At 44.4% G+C, this 14,114-nt stretch overlaps 1 protein-coding gene across 1 annotated transcript; it reads right to left on the bottom strand.

Moving 5' to 3' along the window:
• Positions 1-3,590: 3,590 nt before the first annotated feature.
• On the bottom strand, positions 3,591-13,824 carry LOC310795399 (P2Y purinoceptor 14-like; the record flags this gene model as incomplete). The annotated part of the gene is made up of 3 exons (XM_083657428.1): positions 3,591-4,254; positions 6,857-7,116; positions 13,675-13,824. The coding sequence occupies 3 exons, from the start codon at positions 13,822-13,824 to the stop codon at positions 3,591-3,593; spliced, it is 1,074 nt and encodes a 357-aa protein (XP_083513554.1).
• Positions 13,825-14,114: the final 290 nt, after the last annotated feature.

The raw sequence follows: 14,114 nt of genomic DNA, 5'->3' as shown, positions 1-14,114 counted from the left end.
GGTTGCTATTTAGTAGCGAAATGGAGGACCCAATTGCATGCTGGGAGTGGACATTCACAGGCAGTAAACTTACAACTGCTATTTCCTATGGGAAGCTGGGTGCTGCTATGTGTTGTGTCTGTTTGAGCGAGGGAGTCAGAGAGAGAGAGAGAAGGGTGACTCAGAGGCAGAAGAGCACTGGCGCACTGAATAGGCCTGGTTTCAGAGAGAGACAGAGAAGGGTGACAGGGGAGAGGCACAAGTGCACTGGCGCACTGAATAGGCCTGGTTTTCAAAGGCGCAAAGCGCTAAATGTAGGCCAGGTGCGAAGATAGCACTACGCCGGTAGTTAGCGCCGACACGCCCACTTTGGCCCATTCTGGGACTGCGCCACGCCCATTCGGCCTAAAGCGCATTTGGCAGCCTAAAGCCATATTGATATCGTCCCAAAACAGGCGCAAGGCACGTTTTTTTGCGTTTAAGGCCCGTTTTAGCGCCGAAGGCTTGTGGGAGAATAGGGCCCGATGTACTTCGGTGATATTTTAATTCCGTTTTACACAAGGTGCAAACTACGGCTCTCGACTTGTCCACTGTGCCATTTGGGGAGTTTTTTTTTAGTAAAACGAGCCATTTAGAAGCGTATTGCTGTCGTTCAGGAGACAGGAAACTGAACGGCTTGACTACAAGTACAGGTCCGACGAAGGGACAAAATATGCGATTAACGCGATTAAAAAAAAATAACGCGTTATGGTCGGCCCTTAATCGCATCGCGATTAACGCGTTAACGCTGACAGCACTAGTTTCAGGAAATGATTTCATTATTGATATACTGAAAATGTAGCCTATTTAAATATAATTATCAACAATAACAATCAAGGAAGTTAGATGCTTGTAGGCTAGAGAAGGAGCACAACATGTGCACGCATGCGCGCACATGTTGTGTTGAACCAACCAACAACCAATACGAATTGTTTAATCTGGCAATAAAGAAACGTGAACTTGACATGCAATTTTAATAATAATAATAATGATTGGATTTATATAGCGCCTTTCCAAGTGCTCAAAGCGCTTCACAGAATCATTATTCGTCACACCATTCGTACCGGTGGCAGCCACACATCGGCGCTCAACGGCCCCTCCGACCACCATCATTCATGTCTACATTCATACCAATCATACGAGGCAAGGAGGGTTAAGTGTCTTGCCCAAGGACACAACGACAGCAGCTGGGAGGGAGCGGGGATCGAACCGCCAACCTAGGGCTGGGCGATATATCGAATATACTCGATGCATCGCGGCTTGTGCCACGTGAGATGTAGAAATGACTATATCGCGAACATTCGAGTATAATTGTCACGCATTGTTTATAACTTAAGCCACCGGCATGACTCGCTTCACGTTTCCTCTTGTCAGCTCTCTCTCTCAAGGGAGAGCTCTATCACACTCAGGAAGGGAGGGGGAATCACATGGATACGTGAAACGCGTCAAACCGCGTCAGACACACCCGTCCTTAACCTATGTGCGATTCGAAATCACGCGTCCGCACCTATGGTCCGCACCAACCCAAGGAGGCGCAGCTAGCGAAACATGGCCGCCTCCAATGTGGCTGTTGACAGTTTCAAATTATAACAAAACAACCACAATTGCGATTTGCAATACATGTCCCGCAAGGTTTCTGAGATTAGGGGAAAGTCTGAGCTGGCGTTACGCTAAACCAACGTGGGGAGGAGGCAGCGGATTTGTTTGGCGTTAACGTTAGCTGTTGTGATGGGGGCTAACGTTAGCTAGCTGGTTGTGGCTACCTAGTTCAGCAAGCAGCGCTCCACAAGCTTATTGTGACCAAAATCCCCGCATTTAAAGCACTTCATACTCCCAGAGCTGGCGTAAACCATAGAGAACCTCATGCATTACTCAAAATGAAACGTCCAGTGTTTGTGTCTCCGGTCTCCAAAAGCAACTAACGCTAACGTTACATGCAAGCTAACGTAGCTAGCTGCAGGGCTGTCATGATCTATCAGGAAAACGAATGCGCACATATGTTGCCGTCATGCCAATAAGAGTCTAAATGTAATTTTTTATGTTTTATCTGCAGACTAAGCAGCTAGGCTTTCGGTTCTATAAAAGCCATTATTTTTTGTATTGACTATTGAGTGATACACTTTACTAAAACAATCATATTAGGCTATATCAGAATAGTGATTTTTACCTTTAAATCATTAAGTGGTCTCGCCCCTCCATACCTCTCTGAGCTCCTCCACCCCTACTCTCCTGCCCGCTCCCTCAGGTCAGCTGACCAGATGCTGCTGGAGGTTCCGAGGGCGAAGCGGAAGCTTAGAGGGGACAGAGCTTTTTCGGTCGCGGCCCCCAAGCTCTGGAACGACCTTCCCCTGCAGATTAGGCAAGCCCCTTCTTTGGCCATTTTTAAAACCTCTCTTAAAACGCACTTTTATTCTTTGGCTTTTAACATAGCATGAGACCACTGACCCTGTGCTGACCCCCCCCCAGTTTTTCTTGTTCTGTGTGTTGTCATTGTATACTGTGTTTCTAGCTACTGTTTTACTTATTACCTATGCACTGTACAGCACTTTGTGGCAGCTGTGGTTGTTTGAAATGTGCTCTATAAATAAAGTTGAGTTGAGTTGAGTAGTGATGTCAGATTTGCGTATATAGCCGAAAAACATCGCGATATTCTTTAGAGGCCATATCGCCCAGCCCTACGCCAACCCTTGCGTCATTGGCCGACCCACTCTACCTCCTGAGCTAAAGCCGCCCCTATTCAAAAATGCCTATTCAAGCCTATTCAAAAATGCATCTCCCACTATACAGCAAAGAGCGGAGTCAATGTTTCTTGATATAATAATTGCCATTCAGATCAGAATAATTAGTCTAGTCATTTAGTTTGCTGATAATATTTCTATCATGTTAACTCTGTGTCATGTTAACTGTGTATTCAGAGCAAATAGGGAGATATAGAGCTTTATCATCATGCTATATCTCCCTCTTTGCTCTGAATGAGTGAGAATAGGAGAAAATACTGAATAATTACATCACAACAGTATAATCCTAATGTTAATTTAAAATGAGATATTCCTCTAAATATGGCAAAAAAAAATCCCTTCCTCCCAGCACCCCCTGCTTAAAGTGACTTCCAGCGGCCCTGACTGTGACCTCACGATCGCCAGTTTCAGATCTCTCAGGAACGCCTTGAGGGAATTTCTTCAAATTTGGCTCAAACATCCACCTGGACTGAAGGATGAACTGGTTAGATTTTGGTGGGCAAAGGTCAAAGTTCAAGGTCACTGTGGCCACATGTCCATCCGTTCCATCAAGGAAGGGGGGAGGGGGCTAGGTAACAGGGTCCATAACTATGGATAGTAAGGTCGTAGACAGTCAGGATTCGATGGTGGGTATGGAGAGTGGATATGGGGTGTGGGTGGTGGGAGGGGCGTGGTGAGGGAAAATGGATTTAATTCAATTAATTGAAAGGCCACCAAAATGGCAATAACAACTGAGAAAGTCTATTGTCAACAGACAACAGTATACAATTATTACAGACCGGAGAACACTAGTCTCACTAGTCACTCAAATTGTCCTCGCTGGTCCTCATCTCCTCACTGGGTGCCTGAGTGGCGCCCTGCCTGGCGGCCTGGGTGGCGCCCTGCCTGGCGGCCTGCCTGGTGCTGAACACCTTTCCGCAGGTTCAGCTGGGCCCGGAACTCCTTACAGAAGATGAAGTAGATGAGTGGGTCCAGGCAGACGTTGAGAGCTGACACCATGTTGGTCAGCTCCATCAGGTAGAAGAAGGCCTGGCGCCATGCACACTGATCCCCCAGGAAGGCGTAGGGAAGACGCAGCAGGTGGTACGGGACGAAACAGACACAGAAGACGATGACCAGCACCAGCATGTTCCTGCGGGACTTGATGAGCTTCTTGGAGCCTGAGGATGACGCTCGCCCCGGGTGCTTCTGCTGCACCAGCGCCAGCCTGCGGGAGGTGCTGGCGTAGAAGAAGACCAGGGAGACGAGCACAGATAAGAAGATGGTGGCGGAGCAGCTGTGGATGATCTTGTAGAGCAGGCTGAGCGCGTCGCTTTGCAGGGCGTCGCAGGTCATCCTGTCGGGAATGGAGGTCAGAGGTCGCTCGGTGAGGAGCGACATGGTGATGTAGATGCCCGTCATGGTCAAAAGGGACACCCAGGTTACCGTGGAGATGATGTAGGCAGCCCGCACCTGCTGCAGCATGTGAGTTGCTAAAGGATGGACAATCTTCAGATACCTGGAGAGAGGAGAGGAGGAAGAGAGGAGAGGAAGAGAGGAAAGAAGGGGAAGAAGAGAGGAGAGAGGAGGAACGAGGAGAACAGAACAGAAGAGGAGAGGCAGGTGTGCGTTAAATTAGTCAGCAGATAACTTCAGTGGTCAAATCTGACAAATCCGACACCACTTGAATGCAAAGAAATAATATACTCAACTGTATGAATTATTAGATTAAGTAGTATTCCTACAATAGAAGGACCAGAATTCCATAACTACTATTACGACCGTAAGTGGTCATTTTGACCACTAGATTCCAAACTATAATCTTTCTTTTCTTTTCTTTTCTTTCTTTTCTTTTCTTTTCTTTTCTTTTCTTTTCTTTTCTTTTCTTTTCTTTCTTTCTTTCTTTCTTTCTTTCTTTCTTTCTTTCTTTCTTTCTTTCTTTCTTTCTTGTTTATTTGGACAGGACAGTGCACATTAATAAAAGTTAAACACGTACAGAATCATCCATATGTGACAACGGTAAAAGTGCTGGGGTTAGCCGAAGCTAATTTTCACCCGCAGTCCTCGGAACATAAACAACTAAAAACTACAGGATAAATACAGAATACGTGAATAAAAAACAATATAATAAAAATGCACAAGGGGTAACAAAGAACATACACAAGTGATAACAATACATACACAGAATAAAAGCAATACACACAGATAAGATAATAAAATGATAAAAAAATAAAATGTCCAAGAGAAGGCTATTAACTATGTGTGCACTGTTGTGTCGTTTTGAGCCATTCCTTGATTTTGACTTTAAAAGTAGGGTAGGTGGGGCATTCCCTAACTGTGGCCGGGAGACCGTTCCATATTTTTCCGCCCACAATGGACAGAACGTTCTTCCCAAAGGTGGTGCGTCTGTGGCACGCCCTGGTGGTCATGCCCTCCACGGACCTCCGTTTAAAAAACTCTCCCAGAGGGGGTGGGGCAAGACCACTTAAAAACAAAACAGGCCTGTCTAAAAGTTCTAAAATGGTCAAAATCAAGGAAATCATGCTTCTTTATAATGTTACAAATATGGGTGAAGATTGTTTTTTTATCAAAGATATTTAGGGCTTTTTTAAATAGAGATTCCATCGGCTTTAGAGTTGTTTTACATGCCAACGACCAGCTCGTTAAGCAGTAGTCAATGTGGGAAAAAATCATAGAGTGTAGGAACATCAGGGCAGCATCGTCCGTCAGGAAATTTCTGATCTGTCTGAAGTTCGCCAGGTTGTATTTGACTGAATTGGTCACTTTTTTAATGTGTTTCCGAAAGGTGAGGGTTGAGTCCAAGATGACTCCGAGATATTTGAACTCACTTACTAGAGCGAGTTCCTCACCGTTCAGGAACACACCCAAGTGAGTGACAGTTTTGTAATTTTTATGGGTGAACATCATACAGACAGTTTTTTTTGTATTTAAGAGGAGACAGGAATCTTCGAGCCATTTCTGGACGTGGACCATCGCTGCCGTGACTGAGGGCCTGTGCAGCATCCACGGCGTGTGCTGCAGCCGTAAAGATCACGGCGTCGTCCGCATACAACTGTGCATAGACATTTCTGCATGCATCAAAGAAATCATTAATAAACAAAGAAAACAAGATCGGGCCAAGAATGGATCCTTGGGGGACCCCTACTGGACAGTCTATGCATGGTGATTTGACTTCATTGATAAACACGCACTGCTTTCTGTTGGAGAGATATGATTTAATCCAATCGTGTGCCTGGGCCGAGAAATTAAAATGGGTCAGCTTGGTCAGCAGTACATGATGGTCGACTGAATCAAAGGCCCTCTTAAGATCGAGGAACAGAGCACTGACAGCCATTCTTGTCCAGGAGGCATTTGGTTCTTTCAATTAACATGCTTATGGCCGATTCTGTGGAGTGGTGGGAAACTGAATTGCATTGGGTGCAGGGCTGTGGTAGCCTGGGTAAACCCATCCCCCACGTGACCTGCTCTCAGACCTGTTCTCAGTCACTATGTAGTGACTGGGAACTGAGAGAGCAGGTCACGTGGTGGCTGGGTTTACCTAGGCTAGGGCTGTGGGGCCACTGTTGAGATGTTCTAACATTTGTTTAACCACTCATTTTTCTATGATTTTTGAAATAACTGGGAGAATATTGATTGGTCTGTAATTATTAATATCAGATTTATTTCCGGATTTAAAAATTGGGGTAACCATGCCTACCTTCCACGCGGCCGGAAGGTAGGCATGGATTTATCTCTCATGATAAATACCCAATTGAGAGATTAATGCATTTATTGTTAAGATCTATTTAAAAAAGACAAAACAACAACAAAATGTGAAAATATAGACGAAGAAATAGTTCTAGAACCCTGGGAAATTCAGTGAGGTCAAAATGACCGCCTATAGTCTTTCCATGTAAAACATATATTCTATTTGCCTTTTGTGTCATTCATATAAAAACTATTTTAAATGACAATACAGACACTTTTAGGAAAAGTCAGGCACCAGCAGCAGCATTGCTGTGTGGTCTTTCTAGTCTCTGAACAGGTCAGGTCTCTTGTGTCACACAGGATCAAACCTGAGACCGGCCAGTTACAGGATGGTCTGATGCATCTGATCCTACCTGTTAGCGGCGATGTATCCCATGAACAGGATGCTGGCGTACATGTTGAGGTAGAAAACCGAGGCGCCAAAGTGGCAGTAGAGCCGCCATGCCCGGAAGGAACTGCTGGCATAGTAGGCGATACGAAAGGGGAGACAGAGGCTGAGCAGGAAGTCAGCGACCGCCATGTTCTTCAGGTAGATGGTCATGCTGCTGGATGCCTGCTGCCAGGGCCGGCAGAAGTAAACCTTCAGGGTGAAGCCATTTAGGACCAGACCCACCTGGAGAGGCAGCAAGGAAAAACTTACAGTCAGTCACCTTTATTCACCAAGTTCAAGTCTTTATCGTCCCACCAAGAGAAAAGAGAGACTTCTCTGACCTCGAAATAGAAACGTTAACGTCTCAAGTTATAGTCAACCAATTAGTAATATTTAGCAGTCTGAAAAGTGGCATTAAAGGAAGTTGGAAAAATGCAGTATGGAAAGAAAATGAAATCGCTGCTGCGGTCAACAGTGTTTCTGTGGACAACCAAACTCCAGCTGAGGTTTGAATGTCATTACATCCGTGACATGTATAGCCTACAGTATATATAGTAATATGATACTGTGACATGTATAGCCTACAGTATATATAGTAATATGATACCGTGACATGTATAGCCTACAGTATATATAGTAATATGTATAGCCTACAGTAACATGTATAGCCTACAGTATATATAGTAACATGTATAGCCTACAGTATATATAGTAAAATGATACTGTGACATGTATAGCCTACAGTATATATGTAGTAACATGTATACCCTACAGTATATATAGATATGATAGCTTATAGTAGAGTTCCCCTGTTGATACTACACAGAGCCACCAGACGCAGGCTGGTAATAGTGTTGCGGTAATAGTGTGATAATAAAAAACAAATACTTAGGTAATACCATGTAATTACCAAGGTACAGTGATAGCTTGGTATTAAACTACTGTGGTAATTACTTGGCATTACCTTCTTAATACTTACATACTTACTTAATTTATTATCACACTATAAAACTAAAACTAAAAGCATTCACCATATCAAGGTCAAACAACATTGTGGGAGTTTGAGTTGTCACTCTAGAGTGAGTCAACAATGGCGCCCAATAGCCCTCACGCCCATGCCAGCAAGTGCTTCGAAAAGCTGGTTATATCACAGATCCGCCCCACACTCCCCCCAGACCATGACCCCCTACAATTTGAATACCGCCCCAACAGGAGCACAGCGGATGCAGTAGCACACGTGCTCCACACCGCCCTCTCTCACCTGGAGGGGAAGGACACCTATGTGAGAATGCTGTTCGTGGACTACAGCTCAGCATTCAACACCATATTACCCTCCAGGCTGGTAAGCAAGCTCAAGGATCTGGGACTAAACACAGCAATGTGTGACTGGATCCTGGACTTCCTGACAGACCGCCGCCAGGTGGTGAGAGTGGACAACCTCACCTCCCCCCCACTGACCATCAGCATAGGAGCGCCCCAGGGGTGCGTCTCCAGCCCCTTCTGGTAGGACCTCTACACCCACGACTGCGTGGCGACTCAATCTTCGAACACCATCGTGAAGTTTGCAGACGACACAGCAGTCGTGGGGCAACCACCTCTCTCTGAACGTCTCCAAGACCAAGGAGATCATTGTAGACTACAGGAGGGGGGGGGCGCACCCCCCAATCACCATCAACGGCACAGTGGTGGAAAGGGTGGACAGCTTCAAGTACCTGGGAATCAACATCCACCAGGACCTGACATGGGCCGGCCACACCGCCACTGTTGTCAAAAAGGCCCAACAGCGACTACACGGACTCAGGCGCCTGAAGAAATTTGGGCTAAGGCCAGAAATCCTTATGGACTTCTACAGAGGCACCATTGAAAGCCTGCTGACTGGCTGCTTCACCACCTGGTACGGGAACTGTACCACCATGGACCGCAGGGCGCTACGAAGAGTGAGGCGCGCGGCCCAACACGTAACAGGATGTGAGCTGCCAGAACTGCAGGAACTGTATAATCAGCGGTGCCTCAGAAGGTCCCTGAATTATCATCAAAGACACAAACCACCGCCACAACAGCCTGTTACCCTCAGGGAGGAGATACAGGGTCCCAAAAGCACGCACAAATCGCTTGAGGGACAGTTTCTTCCCGCAGGCCACGAGACTCCTTAACATACACAATAGTGTAGTAGCTGTACTGTACCGTACTGTAGCTGCTACCATTACGTATGTCTAAAGTTTAATTGTATGTTTAATTAGGTATATGCTATTTGCACCTGTGCAAACAGAACGTCAACTATGTTTAAGTATGTCTAAAGTATGCACATGCCATGTGCACCTATGTGCAGTGAATATGCCACTGTCTTTGACTTGTCTTATCACTCTACTGCCTTATTACTTGTTGTGTCTCTTGTTGTTTTCCTGCACCCATATGCCCTGTTATTTTGTACTATGTTGAAAACGGAGTCCACAGCACAAGAATTTCACACGTGATACTTGTACTACGGAGTGACAATACAAATCTTGAATCTTGAATCTTGAATCTTGAACACTTGGCTCTAACGTCACTATTGAGAATAGATAAATTTCCGATAGTTTACCGCTTACACCGTTTATGTGCAAAGTGTGACATGAAACTCACACTTCCTCTGCCTGTGCTGCGGACACATTGACTCTATACGGTAGGTTAGTGAGTGGAAGCACAAGACAATTGACAGGCTTAATTTATATCAGATGTTATATCAGATATATAAGAGACTATAACCCCTCCATAATTATGCCATTTTAGGCAATGTATGGATGGAGGATCTGTATAGTAGAATATTAGTAACAAAAAATGCACAATGGCACACAATATGAAAATACTCAGCATAAAATGCAAAACAAGTCATCCATATGCATCACATCCACAGCTGCAACACCATGTCAATCAAACAATGCCAATATCACATTAATGTAGAATGCACCAGTGCATATCAGTCAGTACAGTGATAATAATATGAAACAATATCACTGCCCTAAAATATGACAAAGTAGAAAAACTGAAGGAATAACATAACTTTTTTTTGGACAATGTCTGGTAAACTGAATATATTTGGGCTTTGGACAAAACAAGACAATTGAGGACGTCATCTTGGACTTTGCGAAACACTGATCAACATTTTTCACCATTTTCTGACCGATTAATCCAGAAAAAAATCGACAGATTAATCGATAATGAAAATAATCGTTAGTTGCAGCCCTGGTGCAACTAAACCTTTCTCAATGTGTTCTCAATTGTTAGTTAACGTTTCTTGATGCAGGCTATTTTTCCAGAACATTTTTAACAAATTGTGCTTTTAAAAAGTGATGGGAACGAAATTGGCCATTTGAAAAAGTGGTGGGTGACATGTCCCCAGCGTCCCCACCTGACACCTATGCTACATTTAGACTTGGAGACTTGACTTGAGACTTGTGCCTCAAGACTGGAGACTGACTTCGGACTCAAGCAGAGTTGACTTGATGCAGCTCTGGCAGAACATCATGAACCTTCATCCTCCTCTTCAGAACAGCCTCTTCTTCAACAGCAAGCAGATGCATCACTAATGAAGTCTTGGACTATTTTCAATAATGAAGACTACTTAACAGCCAACGCCCAGTCTCGTCATATCACAGTGCACGCCCCCTTTCTTTGAGGATGTATAACCCATTCATTGTTAGGCTCGCCCCCTTTCTCTGATGCTGTCTCCTCACCCATTCACAGTTTACCACACATGTGGCAATAACCAATCAGCCCAAGGTATTCCTCTCCAGCTGATCCCAATCACCTAATCAGCGTAGTATATCAGGGTCCATGTTTACTCTGTTTGCTATGTGCTGTGTATGTGTCATTCTCAGTTGCTGATCATCATCGCTGAAGCAATTGTTTTCGCCCCACCTCCTCCCCTGACCACCACCATCGGTCATGACTCCTGATCGAAGAATTCCCTATGGGGGATTTCCTATCCTATTCTTCACTGACGACGCCCTCTCATCATCTCAGGAGAGCGTCATCATATCATGGAGTCATACGCCAAAATGAATTTGTTGTATCATTAAAGCTTGTTATACTTTCTACTAGTCTCTCATTATTGAAACGTGTTCTGCTCCAGTTTGATTTTCAACATCTGTATCTGCTTGGTTACTTCAGATCAGCTAGCTGACGCTGATTATGCACTTTATACTAATGATTTTATTTCCCATTCTCAATTTGTTTCGTTCTTTAAGTACGCGGATGACACAACAGTAGTCGGTTACATTAAAAACGGTGATGAATCAGCCTACAGGGCAGAGGTGGCAGCCCTAGTAGAATGGTACACTTTGAATAGCCTTGTCTTAAACTTAGCTAAGACCAAAGAAATGATATTTGACTTCCGGAAAAGTGGAACAGTGCCCCCCTCCCTGGTCATTAGTGACCAGCCTGTTGACAGGGTCGACAGCTTCAAATTTCTTGGCACCACTATTTGCCGCTCCCTGAAGTGGGAAGTTAACACCAGTGACATTGTGAGTAAAGCCCACCAGAGGCTTCACTTTCTGCGCCAGCTGAAGAAGTTTGGTGTGACTGGGGAGGCGATGGTTCACTTCTACAGAGCCACTCTGTGGAAAGTGTCCTCGTCTTCTCAGTCACAGTGTGGTATAGCAACACAACTGCCTTGGAGAAGAAACAGTTGGAAAGGGTGTTACGCATATAGCGTCTAAAATCACCGGCCGAGACCTTCCAACTGTTTCCTCCATTTATACCACACGCACCAAACGCAAGATGCAGAAGGTGATCGCCGACCCCTCCCACCCTGCTAGCTCTTTTTTCAGACCCCTGCCCTCAGGTAAGAGACTTCAGTCTCTCAGGTGCAGGACCTCCCGCCTCAGGAATAGCACTTATCCTGTGGCTGTCCGCCTCCTGAATTCTGATCCTCTTTTCACTCGCACTTTAAACCCTGAGGCTGCCCGCCACTGAACTTTGACCCTTCTCACTCGCACTTTACAAGCAGCTTGAACCCAGCAAGCACGGACGGACCCGGACGAATCGAGAGAGCCCAATCGGGGCCAGCTCAAGTCATATCATGACGAGTCAGATCTGGCCCAGACAGGCCCGTATCTAGGGTTTCGAAATAGGGGAGGTCCAGCAAGCGGAGGCGGATTCGGCGGTGCCTAAAAAATTTTGAGGGTTTTTCCCCCTTTTTTAGCCATATTTAGAGTAATATATCATTTAAATTTTTTTTTTTTTTTACCTTTTTTAGCCATATTTAGAGGAATATATCATTCTAAATCAACATTAGGATTATACTGTTGTGATGTCATTATTCAGTATATTCTCTTTCATGTCACCACCTCCTTTTTTTCTTCTTCTCTGAAATATTAGGGGAAGTCCGGACCCCCCTTTTTTACCTCATAACTAGATACGGGCCTGGGCCCAGATTATCACTGTATAATCACTATCCAACTAATTTCGCTCACCGGTCACCACTGAAATATCCATGAGGATAACTAAATGGTTGCAATCAATCACGTATTTCTCAGCCTGTGCTATTTATTTATCCAAAATCCGAGTGATCAGCACTTGCATGTGGACAATCTGCGCTGATTAACAAACTGTTTATTTGTGGAGGTGGGACTACGAGGAGATGAATTGCGGGGAATCCTGCAATTGTCTGCAATGTGTTTCGGGGTTCTTCTTACACAGATTGTAGACGGTTACACTGTGATGTCCGATCCAAGACTTGACGCCAACATTTTAAATATAAAACAAGTTTCTGCCATAATCCTACATAGGCTATATTCGTGTCTCATAGCCTAACAGGAGCACTGGGTAAACGAATGTTATAGGGTGGCACTTGTAAATTTTGAGGGAATTCCTCAATGATTCTTCGAGATTAAGTTTTGAATTAAATTAGCTTTCGTTTTTAAAACTGTCCTGACTCCATGGATGTATACATGTAGCGGTATAAAAAGAACAAGGGGTCCATGTTTTGAAACGGTAGGCTATATTATTCTAACATACAGCAAATAATTTCAGCGAACAGTTAGCGTAGTGGTAGTGGTAGAATAGCCGTTCAAATCTCGCATGGGGTGGTATTTAATTTTTTGAAAAAGTAGCATAAATTGTTAATCTGGACATAATTATAGCTTTATGTATAAAATTGCTGAATATACACTGTGTACATAGCAGAATAACTGAACATGCCCATTCATGGTAACAGTCATATTTCGACGTCAGCTTGACGTTCCCGCGTAGACGTCTAAATCATCCCCAAATCACCCTGTGATCCGGCCTAGTCCTGAACGTCACTGAAACACGTCATCACAACGTTATCATGACGTAATTTTGCTTGCGGGGAAGCTGCTTTTTATAAACAATTGTGCACTTTATTCAGTCCCTCTCATATGTTGAATGTATTTTTGTAGTGCTTTTATCCTTTTTATTCTCTTAGTTTTCTAATCTTCTTTGACTATGTGATCTCTGTTATGTTTGTTTTATGTCTGTTTTTAAGAGCTGCACTGAAACAAATTCCAATCAACTATGTTGACATGGCAATAAAGTAGCCTGGGTAAACCCAGCCCCACGTGACCTGCTCTCAGAGTTCTCAGTGACTCGTGAGCAGGGTTAGTCTGAGAGCAGGTCACTGGGGGCTGGGTTTACCCAGGCTAGCAATAAAGTATTGAATCTTGAATCTTAGACAAGTTGTCAAACATTCATAGTGACACTCACAGCTGAGCTTTGAGTTTGAGGAGTAAAAAGCTGATTCTGATCTCAGACTGAAGTGACTCAAGTCTGATGTGAAGGTTTGGAGGCATTGAAACGCACCAGGAACTGCAGACTGGAGACCAGCATGAAGAACAGGTCAGCCGAGGTGTCGACCCGACCGCAGGTCGGCGAAACGTTGCCATCTGACCGATTGATGCCTGATGACTGGTTGAAGGATGAAGCCACGCTCTCTCCCACCAGACCGCTCATGTTTCTGGGTAATCTGACAGAGGTGAAGGAAGCTCAATTTAGTTAAACACCTTCAGGTCTTCAACGTCTGGACTGTAGCTTCAATATAGCTTCATTACAACCCAGCTCTAGGTTGGAACAAAGAAGGGAGTCATATATATATGCCAAAGTACTTTTATTTATTTTTATTTTTTACAAAAACTATGATGAAATATGCTCATCCACTAAGACAAGACTAAAATGCTCAGACTACTAAAAACAGGATGAGGTTGACTAAATATGATACAAACTAACAAGGACATTTGACAAAG

Source organism: Poromitra crassiceps, assembly GCF_964638095.1.
Source record: "Poromitra crassiceps genome assembly, chromosome: 21".
NCBI classification, from domain to species: Eukaryota; Metazoa; Chordata; class Actinopteri; order Beryciformes; family Melamphaidae; genus Poromitra; species Poromitra crassiceps.
This window is presented reverse-complemented; position numbering and strand designations above follow the sequence as displayed.